General features: G+C 46.5%; 1 protein-coding gene across 1 annotated transcript in view; it reads left to right on the top strand.

Annotated features, from left to right (window-relative positions):
* Positions 1–19,313, top strand: part of LOC119400311 (lysosomal alpha-mannosidase) — a 462,470-nt gene extending 443,157 nt beyond the window's left edge. Inside the window, exons 23-25 of the mRNA XM_037667342.2 lie at positions 577–804; positions 5,519–5,668; positions 8,424–19,313. Coding sequence (XP_037523270.2) covers positions 577–804; positions 5,519–5,668; positions 8,424–8,717 — 672 coding nt within the window. The 3' untranslated portion in view covers positions 8,718–19,313. The remainder of the gene's footprint in view (positions 1–576; positions 805–5,518; positions 5,669–8,423) is intronic.
* The last annotated feature ends 1,236 nt before the right edge of the window (positions 19,314–20,549 follow it).

The raw sequence follows: 20,549 nt of genomic DNA, 5'->3' as shown, positions 1-20,549 counted from the left end.
ATAATGTTCACCCAACGAGTGTCTCCATCGGAGCTCATGGTACGGTGATGCCTTTGGAAACATTTGCCCAAGAAGGATTGCGTTCACCCCTCTCCCGATTTTCTCCTCAATAGTTGCTCTTGAGGGCACAGTTATTGGACAGTGGTATGGCAGGCAAGTATCATTCTGATACACCAACCGCCCTCCATTAAGCAATGAACAGGCCCATGGCGTCTGTCAGCAATAACACAACTTGCTTCAAATCTGATCATCGAATACTTCGGTAGATATCCGTACAACTGTACCTATATGTTTCCGGTACACTGCAACGCTCTGGTAATCATGCAGAGCTGTGACCGTGTTGCAGAGCAACACAGTTACAGGATATTCTGCGTAGGACATGGTAATAAGTTGTTTTCATCATCATCAACATCAGAACACCATCTGCCGGTGCGCTGTGCGTCGTATAAAGCTCCGGCTCATTAAATTTACTTGTAGTGGGCAGACTTTTTCACAATCGCGAGAGCTCGACGCTGGAGGGTATAATGACGGCCGTGACCGTGTACCGTTAACGGCTGGCGACTGTTCTTTACGCAGCTTCACCGGCGGCTGCAGTATGACGATTCTTTCGGCGTCGAGGAGCCCTTGAACGAGATTGGCGTGGACAAGCGGGGCCTGGTGGCCCGCGGCACGCACCGCGTTTTCTTGGGCTCCATTGAGGACTCTGAACGGATGCTGCGCTCCATGGCCAACCGGCTGGTGTTCTCGCCGCAGTTCGCCTTCCACAAACGTGACCGGAAGCTGCTCGACATCCCAGTGCCAAGGGTATGTTGAAACTATTTACAGCCTTTTGGCAGGACTCCGGATTAATTTCGGCGATGACGTTCTTTACCAAGCACCTGAATCTAAGTACACAGTCATTATTGCATACCATCGAAACACGGCCGCAGTAACTTGTAATCTAAACTGCACCCTCGTCACCTGACAGCGCAACTGCTCTAAGCCGCCACGGTGGGTTTTGTTACATTTGGTAAAGGAAAAGGTGGAGGTTTTATGCCCTATCAAAATAAGTGCGCTCTGCAATCGCATGGCCCTGGACACTTGAAGCCATTATGTCGCAATATTCGTAGCGCATTTATCCTCACTACGAAGGCGCTGTAGTGCATAAAATAGGGATTGTAGTGATTGCAATGATTGTACGATGCCGTTGTGACATTAGTTTTTCTTAGCTTCTCGTTCCACGTCGGATCTCATATGTATGATGTCGATAATCGCTGCTTAAAAGACGCGCGGACCTCGGCATACAAGATCCGAAATTATGGCGCTGGCGTGTTGCTTGAGTAAGCGCCAACCGTCATAGTAGTGGCTAAGGTGTCGCACTGCTAAGCTCGAGGATGCGGGCTCGGTTCGGACAGCGGCCGCGTTCATATGTGGACGAAATGCAATAACACTGGTTACTAAGGTATCGGTGCACGTTGGAGAACAGGGCCCGTGTTCACAAAAACGTCTTACAATAAAAATTTTCGTAGGAGAATATTTCAGCCAATCGCGATGCGGAACATATCATTAGCGAAGCCGGCTGACCAGTGGGAAAACGCACTTACGAAAGAGAAGTTTTTGAATTCGGCCTCTGGGGGCCTCAGGGGGTGAACACAATCATATCGTGGTTTTGGCACCTAAAACCCCAGAACATCTTAAACTGCGAAGCATTTCTTAGCGAACCTTTGGCACTTTGAGCGTTTTTAGGGGCGAAGCTCCTTAAGGCGGCACCCAGTTCGTCCCTCGTAGTCGTCGTCGTCGTAGTAGTAGTAGTAGTAGTCGTAGTCCGTAACAAGTCTTACGCTTTGACCTCCAAGGTGGTGCCGGTGGGAGATTTTTCCTGTGCGTTGTTGAACAATAAAAAATTCGCAGCGTGCGCGTTAACTAAAAGCCGAATTCTTCTGTCTCTCATTCCCCATTAGCAGCCATTGGCATGTTCCAGTAGGAAACGTTAGTAGAAGTAGAAGTGTAAGTGTTAGCTAAAAGCCGACTTCTTCTGTCTCTCATTCCCATGAGCAGCCATTGTTTACCTCCAAGGTAGTGCCTGGTGAGATTTCTCCTGTGCGTGATTAAACAATAAAAATTTTGTTCAAAACGCCGTTGATTGATGAAATAAACCAACGAAAGACGCCAGATGTTTTGTAAAAGCAAAACGAAAGAACGCCAGATGTTTCTAAAGCAAAACGAAAAGACGCCAGCTGCTTAACGAAAGACGCCAGATTTTTCTAAAGCAATGGTTTTCTAAACAATGAAAATTCACAGCGTACATGTAAAATTAAAGTGAGCTGCAAGTCGTCATAACTCATCGAACCTTTAGTATAAACGCGCCCGATCTCACGTCGGTGATGATGTACTGGGCAGAATTCACGGAAGATTCACGGTTTACCGATGAACCTCCGCAGCTTCGCCCACTCATCATCATTCACTCCGTGGATATGCTGTGATTTTTATCTACGTATCTATCTGTCTAGCCGCCTACGTCTGGGTGCTCTCATGGTCGCCTCCTGAACTTGGTGTAGGCCAAAATTGGCACGGGAGGGTAAGAGGATTTGACGAATATGACTGTCGGGTCATGACATGAATAACGTGAAAATCCTGTCGCGTACGTCGTCAAACCTTTTCCTCCAGACACGTGTGGCACATACCCGTTTACCACGGGCCGCGGTGTATGGGTATGCGCCACAGGTGATTGGCAGTTTATATCTACCCAAGAACGGCCAGAACAGACATTGGTAATTTAAATGCGAGATTAAGAAAAACTAACATCGGCAGCGTTGACCCGACGAATGGAAAGAATAAAAGTTAGAATCCCAGCAGGAATCGAACCCAAGTATTCTGCGTGGCAATCAGGTATTCTACCACAGAAACAGGTCAGGTCTATAAAGTGGTTTGGAAAAACAGCCTATGCAGGCGTAATGGCGGTCACAACGTCAACTGTGGTTGTGGTGCTGGTTATCTAATTTTACAAGAAAGCAATAAACACTACATATGTACTCGTATACGATGCAGGCGTCATATTAGATTAACGTCCGTGGTTCCAGTGTTGGCTCCGCTGTCATAGCAGTCTAATAAACATTACATTTGTATTCCTATGATTCGGCAAGCTATATATTGAAGCATTTCTCGACCCCGGAGGAATACATTAACGAAAGTTACGTATGATATTCTCACGATTGCACCATAAAGTGCGCTTAGTTTTGAGAATCCTGACGTATGTACTCTAACGTGAGGGCTGACGTTACGTCGCACCATAACTTACCCTTCAAACGCCAGTGTTGTCGACGTGCCTTGTAAGCCCATCATGTGCACACAGCTACTACACTTACAAAAACACGTCGATCCACCTCGTAACACTTGGCTCAAAGCCATAAAATACAGCATACTCGCTGACTGCTTCGCATGAAACCGATTCCCACAAGGCGTAGGATCTGCTGAATTTATAAACGCGCGCTTTCCTAGTAGACGATCTTGACTACTTCGTAATACTGGTGCATCATTTCCATTAGATTAGTGAGCAGTTGTGGTACATACATCGGCGCCAGGTTGTAACATCGGTGACAAGGTAGGCTCTGTATTCTTCGACTACTTCGCGCGCTTTCTTTTGCTGCCTCTGTCTGGATGCCTAACCATATTTAGTCGATAAATGTTAACGCCGATAGATGTTTTTCTTTCCTTAGCTGAATATGACCAATGTGACACAGTTCTTCGAGCACAGCACCAGCGATCTACGATCTACGATCTACGAGCTTCAGCGATCTACGCCACGAATGCACTGCATATGCTCTGTTCTTCCACGAACCTCTTTTACGCCAACATGAGTCACCGGGTGTGTGCCTTTGGATATGCGGCCAGCGAGAAAACATCAAGGACCTTTCGATTCGCCTGAACCACTCTTATACAGTTCACGGCGGGACACGAGACGTGCAGAAATTGTGCAGCTTGAGTTAAATGGTGCTGGCACAATCCGATACTATAGAAACGAATGGTGAAGTGTCGACAAGGTAAAGGCCGTATGTTTTGTCCGCTTAATGTACGCCTTCCGCATATGTTTGAGCTGTTGCGAACCGTACGTATGGTCAGCTTATAAGGCGTAAACAAAATGCGCGTTGCGTAGTAGACACAGTAGATGTGCCTAAGTGCGGTTCAAGAGAGAGAGAGAGAAATAGATTAAAAGGAAAAGGCAGGTAGGTTAACCTGCTACTAGTAACCGGTTTGCTACCCTGCACGGGGGTGGGGAAACATGCGCCTACGCCCGTGTGCTACATCGTCTGCTGCTCCGCACCTGCACGTTTGCACCAAGCCGGCGCCGTCAACAGGGAGAGTGCAGGAAAATCGTGCCCTGCACCTTTTGAAACGAACGACGCGGTTCAGAAGACGCCATTGTTGCACGGCTGAAACGAATGCAGGGTGCAGCATCTCGTGAACTGGTTCAGTTGGTGCAGGCAAATCGAATGGACCTTCAGCGTTCGCATTCAGCTGCGCGTCATCAATCTCCGAGATCACTCGCGGAAGCTTTTGCAGTGCCGCTAGATAGCGCAGCGCGCGCAGAGGAAAACGCTAGAGAGAAGCGTTGCTCTAGTAAATTCGGTCATACTTGACGCGTCTTACGGGATCGCAATGTTTCACTATCATATTGTCACGTGATCGTGACGTCGACGAAGGCAGCAGTGAACACGTCCGAGATGAAACTCTTTATTTGGCCGAACTTGTGGCCGAGAAACTAAAAGTCAAACTACAGCAATACACGGATAGCGGCGGACAGAACGTCGACCGTCGATCAACTGACATGCGGTCACGCGCGTCGGCTTTTATACAGGCGCTATCGAACTTTCCAGCAATATCGCTGGTGGCGGCGTAATCTCTAGACAAAGCTGGAATATTCGCGTGCGGGGCGCAATCTTAACAAACCGATCTACTACAATCGCGACGCTTCTAGAACACTACTTCGCGGACAGCGTCGAGCGTTGATGACCGTCCCTGCCGGTCAAACCCGAATACATCAAAACAAGACAAGAAGTGGGCGTGGCAATATGGTGATTTAATGCTAATCCTGTTCCAGGCGGCAGTCATTGGGAAGTAGGTTCTTCTTTGTCTTTTGTTTCTATTTCCTCTAACTTTCGAACTCTTCATTTTTTTTTTTTTTGGCTGCATATCAGTATACTAACGAATACCTGCTTAAAGAAAACATGATGATCCCTCAGTCTGTGCATTGTTACACACACGCTTGCAGTAGCTAGACATTGAAATGTTTTTTTTTTATTCCGAAAGCTTTGTTCAATCGCTGCCTTAAGCTGAAGAACACCTCCTGTTTCTAAATTACTTGAGCTGTAAGTACTGCATGTGATGGTGGTGGGAATGTAGCTTATAAAAAAAAAAGAACAAATTCGGGCTCAGCTATTTGCGTATAGAGCTCTAAAATAAGGGAATATGAAAAAAATTCACCACTTATACTGACCAAATGGCATTAAACCTAGCAATGTTCACAATTACCACGATGCAGGCGAGTGGGCTGCAGTATCCGTTACCGCCAAACCTGCACCTGCTGACATTAGAACCTGTCGGAGGGAACCGTGCGATCGTCCGCCTGGAACACCTCTACCCCGGCGTCAAGGACAACCGGCTCAACAAGCCTGCTTCGGTGTCGCTTAAGGTGAGGAGCTCTTAACGCGGTACTTTCCCCGTAAAGTGGGTTTTATTAATGAGAGCGCTTGGTCAGCGCCCACTTCCACCATTAATTTGTGACTGCACTCAACAACGCCCTGCTATAGCAGCCAGTTTGCAAAACGCCTACTGTAATTGTGCTGGTGTAATTAGCTCCTAAATCAAGCTTTCAATTGGTGCCTGGAACGCCATGAATCAGTGAAAAAAAAATCCAGCGTTCAGTGGCGCATCGCACCCGCCGACACCAATCTTTGTACTTCGTCTCTCCGTCTAGCATGGCGACATTTCCTGCCGAATTAAAGTTACTCGGCACTATATACGTAACGTTGCTGTTTGACGAGGCCAGACTCACTTGGCAGATGCGCCATGGACAGAATTCTTTTTTCTGCGGCGCTGTGACCGCCTTGTCAAAGCACCCTCGTAAAGACGCCGTAGCACTGTGGAGCCTACGTAAGTTAAACACTTCGCAGCGCAGGAAAAACAGACACAAAGGAAACGATACCAGACAACATACGAGCGCTCGTATGTTATTTTGTGTCTGTGTTTACTTTGTGCCTGTTTTTCCTGCGATGCGAAGTGTTTAAGATGATCAACCAACAGGCCCAATTCGCCACAATTCTGAAGTCTACCTAAGCTTCCCGAATAAGCTAATATCTATGGTCCTACTCAAAATCCCTCATAGTCGCTTTTAGAATCGTGCTCGGGGCTGCCGGGGACGATCGAAGTCCATGAAAAAGAGCGTCTTACGTTGCAATATTCTAACGTAACACGCTCTTGTTCTTGGAAAGATTTTCTTCATATGAGAGTCGCAGAAGAAATGTACTTCAGTGATAGTGATAGTAAGCAACCGACCTTTACCCGTCACTTCAATTCGACGGAATTATATTGATGAAATCTGTGAGACGACAGACATGTCAACCGCTCGAGGTGGGGTGTTCTTCTGCTTAGTACAGATGCCCGCGAAATACAAAAAATACCACGTGACATTCCCGCTTACGTGCCTATGCGCCTCCTGATTGCAGTGCTCCCTAACGTTCCGCTTACAAGCGCTCGTTATGACGTCACCAAAAAAGAAAAGATCAAGCAAAAAAACATGGCTGATCCCTCCGTCATAGGAATCGGTGTCACGAAAGTGAAACGTGTCTTCACAGAGGTATACTTGAGCACATTATTGGAAACATTTCGGCGCGCACACAATTTCGTTTTCGTCTATTGTGTGCGCGCCGAAATGTTTACAATAATGTCCTCAAACCAACTCGCCCAGCTCTCCATACTATTACAGTATACTGGAGCGTTTACTGTGCATTGTTTCGCCGCAACGGCGAAGCAATGAATGCGATACAAACAAATTGGAATGTCACGCGAAGAACGGCAAGCAGCTCGAAACTTGCAGCGTGCCGCTCAAGCACAAAGGACGCACGAAAAGAAGACACACAGGACGAGCTCTAACTAATATCTGTCACAGTTGTTACTTCTTTGTGTTTGAGCAGCGCGCTCCTTTCGCAAACGCGGCCGCTGCAGTGAGCGAAGTGGCCTTCGTGCACTCTGTAACTTCAACGTAAACTTGCGGTAAAAACACAAGACGTGCAAGCCGCCCCCATCACAAGATAAGAGCGCGCGCACGGGCGACCATGCCCTGTAGGGTAAACTACAGGTGGAAGCGCACGCGCACCGCAACGAGCGGGGCGACGACATTTAAAGCGCACCCTTCGCACCCTTCGCACCCTTCGCGCCATCTCGCTGGTGATAACGAAAACAAGCGCCTCCGAGCTCTGCGTACGGCCAGCGGTAAATGGTGTACATAAAGAGCTCGCCGTTAGTACGATGAAGAACGAACGCTTTGTGGCCGAGTCGTTTCGCGCCGCGCGCTGCGGAGCGAGGAGTCGTGGGTTCGAGTCCCAGTGACGGAACTTTTTCTTCTAGTTTTTTTTGTCATCTATTAATGTATATTTTACAACGTCATATCCGTGACGGAAATACGTCAGTGACGTCTTGGTGGGCCCCGGCATAAAACACTTTCGTGTTAAAAAAAGAAATGGCTACGCCCCTCAGTGTCGTGTTTTTTTCCGGCTTCGGCCAATCGCGTGCGCCGCCCGAACGGGCGCGAAACGAACGGCGCAGAACAGAGATGTCCGATCGCCCCCATGCTTCCCTCGCGACGGTTCATGACAGCGATAAGCAGACGCAGCGGTTATCGCTTGTGTTACCGCTAGCAAAACGTGCTTCGTCGCACAGCCACCACCCTCGTCGCTGTCCTGTCGAGGCAGCGCAACTGGGTAAATGCTATGGTCGTTTGCATGCGGAACGTTAGGGAGCACTAGAATCGTCGCTCGCACTGGCGCGCAAACGGGTTCGCGGGCATCTGTAGTAAGCAGAAAAACACTAATACCTAATAGATAGAAAGTTAGAAACGGTCTAATCGGATGTTTTGCAAACCGATCTACAACTTTCTCAACTCCCCTTTCATTCCCGCAACAAAATCCTGGCTACGCTCCTGCAACCACTAAGCATGTTTTTGAGTGCCGCACTGCCTCCGCAGCGGGGAAAGGAAAGCGGTGACCTGCACAGCGGAAGCGGAGGGAGGGTAAGCGGTCGGTTTTGTTGGCGCCGCATTTAGATTGTTCAAGAAATGTACCAACTATCGCGTCAGCAGAATATTCTGCGAGTTCCCTAGCTGACTGCGATCGCGACTAACCTAACTGCCCTTTGTCAACACTTATTATGTGTGGCGCACCTCTTCGCAGAACATGTTGGTCCCGTACACCGTGACGTCCGCCGAGGAAACCGTGCTGTCGGCGCACGAGTACTTGCGCAACACGACCAGGTTCCACTTCGAGACGAGGGACTCCGTGACGGCGTCATCCAGCCCAACCCTGCTGCGCCGTCTGGCGGCGCATCGGAACGCCATTCTCGGCACTGGCGCCTCTTCCCCCACAATGACGTCGTCGCCCATCGACGACCGGCTTTTCACGGTGACGGTGAATCCGGGCGAGATCCGGACGTTTCTGGTGACGCTAGAACCCAAGAACTTAGGCTAACTGACTAGCCTCACTCCATCTATACTCTGGGAAAGTCGGAAACGTCGCGATTTTTGTTTCTTTCGGAACGATATAGACGCTGCTGGTATCAGCTTCACATCTATAATATAGTACATCGTCGAATCGCCCGCCCAGGCAGTCATATCGGCTGGATAGATGCGCGCGGCGGCAACGTTGCCAATCCAGCTCGTGGGCTTATGTTCTCTTGACTGAAGCTCTGTTATTTCGAGTAGGTACCGATGCACCAGGCATCGGTATGTTTCAGCCCAGAAGAACAATGCAGTTTTTTTTTCTTTTTCGCTTTCGGGGAAAAATATGTCACGCCACACACCGGGAACCAAATATGCTGACGTGTACCCATCCGACTTAGTTCTTTACATGCTCAACTTTTTCGCTGTTGTTAAGAGCTGACCGCTGGACATGGCATGTCAAGAATGCATAAAATAGCTTTCCTTTCAAATACCCAGCTTATTGGTTAAGCGCAGGTAGCGATAATGGTATGCATAAATATAAAATACTTCCAATGTATTACATACACAACAGTTAGCTTGCTGCCTTGTTCGGCAAAATTATCTTCCGTGCTAATTTTCTCTCATCTGGCTTTCCTTTGTGGCATACCGGCTCGCTGCGCGAGCTTGCTAAACTATATTATAGAAATCGCCGTGATTCTTACGCGACAGTCATGGATAATCAAGGCGCTAGCAGCGCCGTCGAATCAGAAAACAAGTAAACGTCTCATGTTCACAACTCAGAATGTTCCTGTCATTACGCGCTAATCAGGGAAGTTATCGTGACTTATGCGTAAATTTCCCGCGTGGAGATGTTGGTGAAAAGGTTATAGTTTCGTTTTTGGACATGATTTCAACGATTCACACCTATATTGACCCTGACAGCGCTCACGGCATGCAGTACGCGTTTCCTAGAGGTTCCTTACTCATTTCTGTTTTCGTTTTTTTTTTTTTTGATAAGTTGAGCATGTGGAGTAGTGGTACCCGTCGGCTTACCCGGTGGCTGTTGCGGCTTGAAGGAACGCAGGTTGTTCCAAGCATTAATCACTTAAAGTGACCAATGACTGCCCCAAAGTCGAGAGGCGCCTTGTTTTGCATCTGAAGCTGCAAAACATCGCCCCACACATCTAGTCTACTGTGAGAAGCGGGACTTTTTCTTATAACGTTTATCTAAGGCCCATGAGCTGAGGCGTGACGTTTGCAAGCCACTTCCTTTCGTTCACACACTATTCAGGACGCCGTCGTAACCTCTCAAGAGGCGAAGATTTGATCCGGAAAACGGGTGTGACCTTATCAAAATAATAAGAAGAACAACAACACTGACTTGCAGAGTGCTCACAATTCAGCTGCACTTGATAAAAGTTATACTGAAAGTCAGTGTGCCATTTTGCATCGTGAACGAAGCAATGTCATTGTGAACTCGAGGGAGAGCAACCTCGTCCTACATCTTCTTAAAAGAAAAGTTCTTAACAGCGCGACGCAACTGGCCAGGGACGTACTTTGTTGATCAATGCAGACGAATTCGAAGGCACTCGAAGGGCAGGAACAGAGATGCATACGCATCGGCGGCAATTGATCCGACGACTGTCGGGAAAAACGGAAAAGGCTTTGGATCGTTAAGCTATGCGAGGCAGGGCTCAAAGTTCATGGGTAGGTGTGGCCGGGACCTCAACAAATATCTGGCTCCACTACGACCAGCACATACACAAGCGAGAGTTTGCTTCGATAAAGGCTGCATAGTTTCGACAGCACGGAATGGAGAGCACGCATTGTTAATAACACGGGCAACAGATGGCTTTTCTTGTGTCTTTCCTGTCCACAGTAGCCGTATCGGTTAGGCTCAGCGTGCCAAGAGACGACTACGCACAGTTAGTACCGCGCCCTGCAACGCAATCGGCTGAGTAAATTCTATTTGGCACACCTAAGCCTCCACATTGCGATGAGATGCTTTATGTTTTACGCCCCTGCCCGTGCCACAATAAATAGCCCCCTTCAGCATCGCTGTCAGGTCTCCTTATGAGTGGTTACGACGGTGCTTCCTGGCTCTTGGATCATACAGATCCGCATTCCCGGCGTCATGTATGAGCACTTCATTCTTCGCGACGACCTTGGATATGTAATCGTCGGAAGCAGCGTGAACGTTATTGTGAGGTCATTCCTATGTATTACGACGCAACTACATCAAGCGCACGCTTTACGGCACCATGCACTGCACAGACAAGACCGTGGTCTCGTCATAAGGCGGGCTGTATTCCTTTTGGCATTAATTAAATGTAGATTTGTTGAAACTCTTCCAGTAACTCACGCCACATATCCGGTTCGAAGTGAATGGCTCAGTTCTGCCATGGATTGATCAACGGGCGAACACGGTGAAAGTCATGCGTGAAAGGAATCGGCTACTTCCTCCCCGCGTCGGTTTATGGACGATTGTTGGGAGGAGGCTCGGCCAGAATTGTAATGCAGTGGAACATTCTTCAGCAACTGCACTATAGCGCCTGTAACCTCCAGAACGTTGTGGATACAGTTTTAGTAGGATAGCGTTCGCCTGTTATTGCTGTACAGGATGGATAGTGAGAAGTTGTCGATTGTATTTGCGCGCTGCGATCGAGAAATTCTGCTCAGTCGTTGCTTTTTTTTTTTCTTTTTTTTGCGCTTGTCGATAGTTTGGCAGCCGCACCACTCTTCAGAAATATCGGTGATGCGAATCTTGTACAACCAGGAAGCCCGAAGGCAGTTTGCATTTTCGCTTCCGCATTCACATCATCGCAGCAGAAAAACTTGACGCGCCAACACCTGCGTATAGCTATGGCGACGACGACCGCGCGCCGCATGTGTAGGCCTGCACAGCCCACCGAAAGTTTTCGCAATTTCCTGTTTTGTTTCCGGATGCGCGCAGGCTGAAACCTGTCTGTGTGTGCAGTTATAGTTTGTCGCCTCCGTGGGCGCACGCTTGATACGTTGTTACACCGTTACCAACCTTGCCACCGTGTGGCACTAAAGCTGTGATTTTTGTTATTGCCTTCGGCGTTTTACTCCCTCTCCCCCCTCTCTTTTCAAATCTCCTTCGAAGCTTTGGAACTCGTGAAGTGTGGCGTTGACAACTCTGTAGCACCTCTTTCTTTTTCTTGACTTTTTTTTTTTACCAGGCTGCGCGGCTATTCCACGTCAAGAGATGACACCGTCCCCTTGCACAATATTTAGCAAGAAAATGTCCTGCGCACTTACATACGTTAACTAGAAAAGAGCAACTGTCTGTGTGCTTTTCTAAACCACGAGATTAAAGCGAGGAAACTAAGCGCCTTTCTTTCCTATGCGTCACAGGCACAATTCTGCGTATTCTGTGCAGATGTACTCGGTGCTTCTATTCGCTTCTGAGGGTGACAAGCATTTAGAAATCACTCACGATAAAGTTTGTCATCGCTGGGACAGTGGTTCGCGACAGCCTGGACTTCCATCAAGGCGCTGCAGGTGACGGAGCCTTGCTCGATGTGAAGCACATTGCTTCGTAAGAAGAAAAATTATATAAAGTGGACGGTTGGTGCAGAAGCGGGGGGAGAAATATATAGCTGTATGATAAATATATAAATGCACACCTATATATACATAGAATTAAAGAGGTAATATATTCTCTGTTTAACTCGTCATATCTATTACTTGTAAATAAGCGCGTAAGTTTAAGGAAGTACCCCTTCTGCGGGTCCTTGTATTAACAGCTCACGCACTAATTATCGCACAAGCACGCCCGTAAACTTGCTGTTGTACACAAAGTAAGCTATAGCGTAATATAAACTGTTTCCAAACAAGAAAAAAAAAAGGAGTGAAAATCTCGGCTTCGATCACCTTTTCCTTGCGCTTTTTCCAACACTGCGTGTATACAGTGTAATGTGTATGCTATCTCAGTGTGTGTGCAAATAATCGCCGATATTTGTCTTTCTGTGCGAAACATCGTCTTGTGCGGATGACATCAGCATGACTGTTCTTTGCTGTAGCTATATGCTTACTATCGGGGTAGGAAAAAAAAACTGAATTAGCTACGTAGTATCATGCCGAAACGAGGGAGAGAAAAAAAAAACGCGCGATCCCGGATCTACCGTGGAATGTTTGTGCTCGAATAGTTAGGTGTGTCCAATATCTCCTGGCCCACATCCCGTCGAGCCGTTGTTCCGCCAATCGGCATCCAGGCCTCGTGAAATGATTTTAAAACGTGGGAATCAGCGCGCGCACTATGCGCGCAATCGAAGGAAAAGAAACGGACAAAGACAATCTCTTGTTCCGCGTCGAGCACTGCGCGTTGCTTCACGCGTTCTAGCGCGACTGGTCGCCAGTTCGCCGAACCTTCACGATTATTTGCTGAACCTCGAGGAATCAAGTAATGAGTGCGAGTCTAGTAACAGGCCACTATTGTGACGCAAACGCGTGTCGGATGACCGACTCTGTTCTTGTTTTAGGTAGTGATTTGAACTAGGCTGTGTAATAGCCGTATCACCGCTACTTCGCTCGCCAGGCGCTCGCTGAGCGTGTTTATCATTGCTGTGCAGCTCACGTAGCGCTGAGCGCCCGAAATCGACGGTGACAGAAACGTGGCAGTGTTAAACCGTGATAATCTATATCTAGACACCGCGCGTCATGTATCAGGACGCGCATGTATGTTGTGCTTTTGTTGTATCTTATGGGAATCTCAAAATTTGTGTTCTTCCATGGTCGCTGGCTTGCAGAAACAGGCAAGATGTTATTCGGGTTCTATATTCTTTTCACTTTTTTTTTCTGCATGCGACGATGGTACACGTGCAAGGAGTGCGCAGTTGTGTTGGATCTCTTGTAATTCGAGAATCGACAGAGTCGTTCTTGTGGGCAAACGTGTCTACGTGAACGTACGCGTAAAACGGTTAAGAGCAAAATTTATACAGCTTCTCGTTTGTTTCTGAAATTCTGTACTGCTACTCTGTGTCAAAAGGGATCAACGGGTGGTGTTCAAAGCTCGACGCCAGTGAGGTGTTTCCGGGCCCCGCCGCATGCAGCGAGCAGAAGAAAAAAATGGCCTCTAAGATTTGTGTAATCCAGAGCGCGCTGTTGCTGAGCTGTGGATTTGGTCATCACCTATATTGCTGGACGTCTCACGTTACTCGAATCAGCTTGAGAATATTCGGCGTGTCGCGCGAAATGAATTAACAAATATGAAATGATACTGCCGCCAACAGTGAAACAATCTTTCACAAACTCTTGACTGGATGCATCGTCGAAACGGTCGCTTAATTTTAGTAGCAATTTAAATGCATACGTCAAAGGAAAATATTATGACAGGCTAGATCTAAAGATTTAGCTTATGTGATAACTAATTCGCTATCTTTAACGAGAACGAATATTTTGTAAGCATGAAAATGGAGTCTCATGGGTTTTCACGTGATGTCAGCGTTGGCTGATTTGCAGAGAACGGTTTAGAGAGAGGTCTCGTGAAGATTACGTCAACTCGTCCGTATCGCTGCGGGACGTTTACGTTTAGGAGCAGCAGCACAGCAGAACTTTTCTACGCAACCAAGCGATATACTGGCACGCAGACAACAACGATAAACTTCTAAAAACGGTAATAAGGTTTTATTTATTTTTCTTCTTATTATGTTTATTTTTTTACGAAAGGGCACGTGATCAAAAGGCAGTGGCGCTGCTACCGAAGCGCCTTGTCACGACGTTACCAATATAGGAAACTCCTCGTCGTAGCTGTTTAATTGTTTATAACCAAAAAATAACTATTTTAACGCACTCAAACATAAATTTAACACATGCGTCTTCTCTTTTATTCTTATTGTTCTTTTGTTTAGGCTTGTGTTTCCCATGCCCGGGAAACATTTGGCAAGAAAGCCCCAATCACTGATTGACTTCAGTAGTTCCGCATGCCGCGAACATAGTAATATAATGAAACTTCACAGATGATGGGCAGTGAGCCACTTGCAAAACTTCAGATTTGAAGACTGCGTACGATGCATCCGTCGTAAGTTAATTATAGCGGTAAGCACGTAAAAAATACAAAGGTTACATGGGCTCCAGGATCATGTTCGTTTGGCAATTTTTCGTCACTTGAGACGTCCTGTATATTCGTGTGACCGAATGCCAAGTATACCTGCAGTGCTGCGTAATATGTTGGACCGTTGGAACCTTGCCTGCATATATAGTTAGGGATATGGATATGTGTACGCTAATATCTCTATGTCAACGTAACCCTGTCAATGGCAGTTAGTGATTGTACGTACAAGTTCCATTAATTGCAGTTTCGTGGATACTTGTAGGTGCTCTAGTGCTACCTGTAGTAGCGGTCACTCTTTGGCTGCAGCTCCTATCGTAGAGTAGATGTTGAAATGTTGTTCTGCGCATTGTTGTGTCTCACCTGTTATACGCGCAGTGACAAAATACTTCAGAAGTCGATGTTGTGCGTGTTCGCAATGACAAGAGCACCGCTGAGTGCTCACCTCATTGCAACTTCTTTTTTTTCTTCCTTACACACATTTAATATCATAAAACCGGATCACGACAGCCGGTATACGCACAGAGCTTAGTTTGACCAATGTGACATGACCGCGTTTCTGATGTATGTGTGACTTTGACCACTGTTATCTATTTCTCGTAATATCGTAACGCTAAACTTCTTATCGTATTCTTGCGCCGCGGCTTAACCGTGAATGCGGTGAAGTCCTCGAGCGCACATATGTGGTGATTTCACATGTATATACTTCCTGTTGGTCCTTCGGCTGCTGTTTTTTGCGAGTTGTAGCGGTTGGTAGTGTAAACGACCTTTGTTAACTTATCGCTTCCACGAGTGAGTGTACGACATAGTGTAGTTTCTAGTTTCTGGCACTAAGAGCCACTTACTCGTGTATGTGCAATGTACGCTTATTTCTCACTGCTTAACAAGTGCTGACTCATTAAAAGCAATTACGCGCAGTGTCGAGGCTCCGTTGGACATGTACAATATTTTCAGCTGTCGCCTGGCGTTTTTTCAGTGGCGACGTATTTGGTTTATAACCAGCCTAAACGCACGCTTTAATTACTCCTTTTGACCTTGGTTCCGCAGTGGTAAGTTTCGTTGAAATTGTCAGGTCTGAAAGATGTTGGCACCATGGCTGGCAGCTTGTTGTAGGCAAGTTTTGCGGCACTTGCAGAACAAAAGCGTTGCTATCATTAGGCGAACATTTGAGTGAGCGCTTTGGCTGACCACATATGCACTCGTGAAATAGCAACTGCTATGACTGGAAGCCGGTACGGTAATCAGATTATGTGGGAACATTTCTCTACGTGAACGCCGCTCGTTTTTCTTTATTTTTTTTTTCATTTGTGCGTGTGCGTGTTTGTGTGACATTAACTCTATTGGGGCCAGTCAGTGGCCGTCTTGCTTGCTTTTCTTTTCTTTTCTTTCCACCTTAGCACTACTCGTATGCGGCTAACTCTACGTTCTTAGTCGCTAAAACTAGTCACAAAAGTCGTGATGTAAAGGTGCATGGTTTTTCTGGTAACAGTTAAGAGGTGAAACTGGCATAAAGCAGGGATATGATGCAGCTAAGGCACTGAAGACGAAAGTTGCCTGTGAACAAAACACGCAGAGTAACGCAGTTGTACCGTTACTAACAGCAGGGAATTCATGGGAAACCATTCAGCGATAACGTTGGATTACATAACGCGATAATATTTAAACCCTGAGGGCGGGGCAGCAGACCTGCCTCGTTTAAGAGGCCTGAAAGTGTTAATCCGCCGTTAACATTGCAGCTTAAACGCAGAAAAGTCGATCGCGCGCATGGAAATAAGTAATCAAAGCAACATTGTTTTGCGTGTCTTATTACTCACCGTAATAATGTTAAAACAATAAAAAAGTAAAAAGAAATTCAGACGCCACATATCCTGTTTCTTTTCAACCACGCAATGCATGAATTGTCAGTAGCTCTTAATAGAGAGATGGTGTAATGGTTTCCTCGCAAGAAACCTCTCATGTCTCACTAAACGACCTCGTCTTTGAAATAGGAAAGGAGTCAGATTAGGAAGTTAGGCAGTCAAAAAAGGAGCAGGTGCTTCGTCGCGTTTTCGCGTTCTTGAGCGGCTGTAACCTAACAGACGTGTTGGCGTTCTGAACTGCGGCGCTAAGGAGCACTGACTGTCGGCCTTACACCGCCTGCAGCAACAAGTGAATCGCCACCGCTGCTAACCAGGAAGGTGTGGTAAAGGAGAGGAGAGCGGAAATGTGAGATATTTGGCTCGCTCTGTTATTAGTGGTAAACTGAGACCCAACCCTAGCATGTCTTCGTCGCGATGAATGTAACGTAACAATATCCTTAGTGGCATTCAGGAAAGTGTGAACCACACAGCATTGCCTGGTCTCGAAGGTATACCTTTTGCTAAGCGTGAGAAAATTCTGCTGAGTAGATAACAATAATGCGTCGAATGAAAGGCGTGAAGCGTATTCGTCAAACTAGCAGCATCCTTGAGAATGCATGAGGGGTGTCAATTATCGCTATGATAATTCGTCTGCATTTGTGTTTTTTTTTCATGGCACCTTTAGCGCATCCTTGTTTGTAATAGCCGTGCACAGAGTTATTTTAGAACATCGTGCAACAAGGGCATAATGACGCGGTTTTGTTTTCTTTAACACATTGGATACTCGAATAACCTGGTGCCATAAAAACTATTGGTTGGTTCAAATTCAATAACAAGCTTCTGCGGAAGGCTCTGCTCGATTGCTACATGTCAGGAGGGGCTCGCACTTGCTTTGTCTTGGGTTGTAATTGACAATGCAGCTAGCTAAACTCCAGCATACTACATACCGCGTCAAAAGAAATTTCGGTAGCGTTTTCTAAGGTTCTTTTTTTTTTTGTAGCGGTTCACTTTATTTTCCATTCGTTTAGACATCTTTGCACTTAATTTTCGCAGATGCCGGCGCACCATCACTATTGACACGATCGGCCACTTGGTACGGCAGATAATGATAAAATAAAGAATTTGATATATTAAATTTATTGTTACGAAATCCGGCCCCTGGCTTGAAAATGTTTTTTTTTTTTTTCGAAACCCTTCTGACAAAAAATTGTTCAAGTGCCATAGCTATGTAAAAACGAAAAGTGGAGTTTGAGGTATGTGCGCCGAGTCCGTGATAAGATTGTTATATCTGGTCGTTAACAGTAATGATGATCGGACGTAGGTGGGTTGAGTGTGTACTGAAGTGCTGCATTGCCGCTACGGTAAATGTATCCGCAGCCGTGTAAACGGCATGCCGGGTAGAGCATTCGTGATATGTAAGTCCATGACAGTATGAAGTATACTCGCTATGTGCAAGAACTGTGTTACGGTACTGATGTTCTAATGGTGCGTCTTGATTAGGCATTTTGCATTTATCGTTTTCGCCTGTTGTCTGGAAACCAGCACAATGAAGCAAGTTTTAAGATTGAAGCTCTCATAACTGGCGCTATTGTGTTGGGAACTGTCGGTTTTGTCCCTTCGATATTTATGAAATACTAAGAAGCAGCATCAAAATTGTGCTAATATGTCGGCGCTATAATGGCGGCTTTACGCTTGCATTGTGAGCATTGTGCTGGTTTCCATAACTTTGTACACTCGCGTACATTTTTGCTGCTGGTGAAAGTCTATTCACATTCTGGAACGTATTGGCCAAAACCATACGTCACAGCGCGAGTAACGTGCTTTCCGCCGCGGTCCTGGCACACTGAAGGGCCAACATTTGCCGGAAGACGTTTCTTGAACGAGAGCCGACGACGTGTTGACCGACAGTTGGGCAACGCCGTGTCACAAGAAACAAGTTCGGCAAGACCCCGCGGGGTCCCTTCGTCGTTATGCTCCGCAATGTGGTCGTATGAACATTGCCATAATTGCAATAGCTAATGCAGCGTTCGCATAGCCCTCGACCACAACATATATAGACCATTACTACGACGCGATGCAGAGAGTTACCGCCTATAATTAACGCTTGGACGTCTATAGAACGCTCGTCAAGTGGAACAGAGAAGAAAAAAAAGCTTAACGAGAGTTACATTCTCGTCGTTAAGATGCGTGCTGCAAAAAGAGTGCTACAAATTTTAAACATCCTCCGCAGACATCACAGGGCAGTGCATAGTATAGTGTGCGAGATATATGCCACCAAGATAAAAGACGCTACACACTTGTTCGACAAAGTTGTCGCTAGTTTTAGTTGTCGAGGCCCTCGCTGTGGTTAATATTGCCGCCGCTGCTGTCAAAGCTGTTACCCAGAGGAAGAAGATGTTTAACGATGCACATGTAGAACCGGCACGTTGGCCTACTGTCGGGAAACATGTTCATTAGAAGTTCAAAAACATGTTGCGCAATGTGAATAGACCCTAAGAGCTTTGTAAGGACCGCCACCTGGGACCTTGTTGTATAGCACAGTCCATGAGAGATTGAATGGTTCTCTGTTCATCTGACAGCTGTACGCAAATGTATACGGCGATGAAAAAAAAAATTATCTGTGTTGCGCGTCATATATCGATGTTAGCACGAAATCGTGCGTTGTGTGTGGTTTGAAAAAGACAAAAAATTAAAGCCAGTAAATATCATGAAATAAACTATTGTTTGTTACCCACGATGGTGTTCGGTTTTCTTTCCTGTATACTCTCACCAAGGCATACATACTGCCCTGACTTTGCACTTTCACTGTAGAAGGCGTACAGTGGGGTTCGTCATTTGCAGTTTGGGTTATCTCAGAGACTTTTATCTTGTACGAAAACTTACGAGCCCTGAGTGAGCACCAAGGCTGCTTTTTTTTTCTTTCTTCACGTTAATGAGGTTAAGAGGCTAAGCTAGAAGCCGGATTTACACATCCCTAACTAATTCGGTTACGTATATCCCACGTCAGTCCGGTCGAGGTTCTATTCCTTCCTTAAACACGTGTTTTTTGTAACTATATATTCTGCAAGACAGCGGCGCCCAGAATTCACGCTTATGAAAGTCCGAGACCTCGAAAAAAAGAAAGGTTCGCTGTAAAGAACTGATCGTTTCGCTATGCAACATAAAAACAGCGCATTTTTTCGGCGGCTGCATTTTCGATGGAGGCGCAAATGTTTTGAGGCCCGTGTACTTACATTTAGGTGCACGTTAAAGAACCCCAGGTGGTCGAAATTTCCGGAGCCGTCCACTACGGGCGTCCCTCGTAATCATATCGTGGTTTGGGACGTTAAACCCCAGATAGTAAAAACAACGCAATTGCTCTGATTCTGCGCATGAGAATGTGAAGTTAACGTGTTTAAGGAACTGGTGAGGTGTAAAAAAAAAGGGGGGGGGGGCGTATTGCCGCTTCCTTCTAATCCGATTTGCGTCAAGACAATGACCCTACCGAGTGATCTGGCACCCTAAACGATTTCCGATCTTTACCGTGAGTGTCTCGACAGAATGTCGGTGAAACCCTGAAAAGACATCGATACCGATGCCCAACACTGTATTCCTGGCGCTAGCGCGTTTTGAACTAATGAAGAAGGGATCACGAAACGGACGTGAGTAAATACAAAAGTGTTACGCGTCTTTCTCCTCGCCTGGTCTGTTGTCTTCGCCGGCGCTGTTTTACTGCGAATATGAACCAACTAGCTCAAAAGTACATCTTGACTAGTTGACCAGTACGTACTTTATAACATAGGCGGAGAGTTTTCATTTTACCGGAGGGGGCGGGGGCCCGACTTGCCCTTCCACATTTCTCTCTCACTCTCCCTATATATATATATATATATATATATATATATATATATATATATATATATATATATATATATATATAGAGAGAGAGAGAGAGAGAGAGAGAGAGAGAGGGTGAGGGGAGTCCAACTTC

The sequence above is a fragment of the Rhipicephalus sanguineus genome, chromosome 1, assembly GCF_013339695.2.
Source record: "Rhipicephalus sanguineus isolate Rsan-2018 chromosome 1, BIME_Rsan_1.4, whole genome shotgun sequence".
NCBI lineage: Eukaryota > Metazoa > Arthropoda > Arachnida > Ixodida > Ixodidae > Rhipicephalus > Rhipicephalus sanguineus.
Note: the sequence above shows the minus strand (reverse complement) of the source record. Positions and strands in the feature narration are given on the sequence as shown.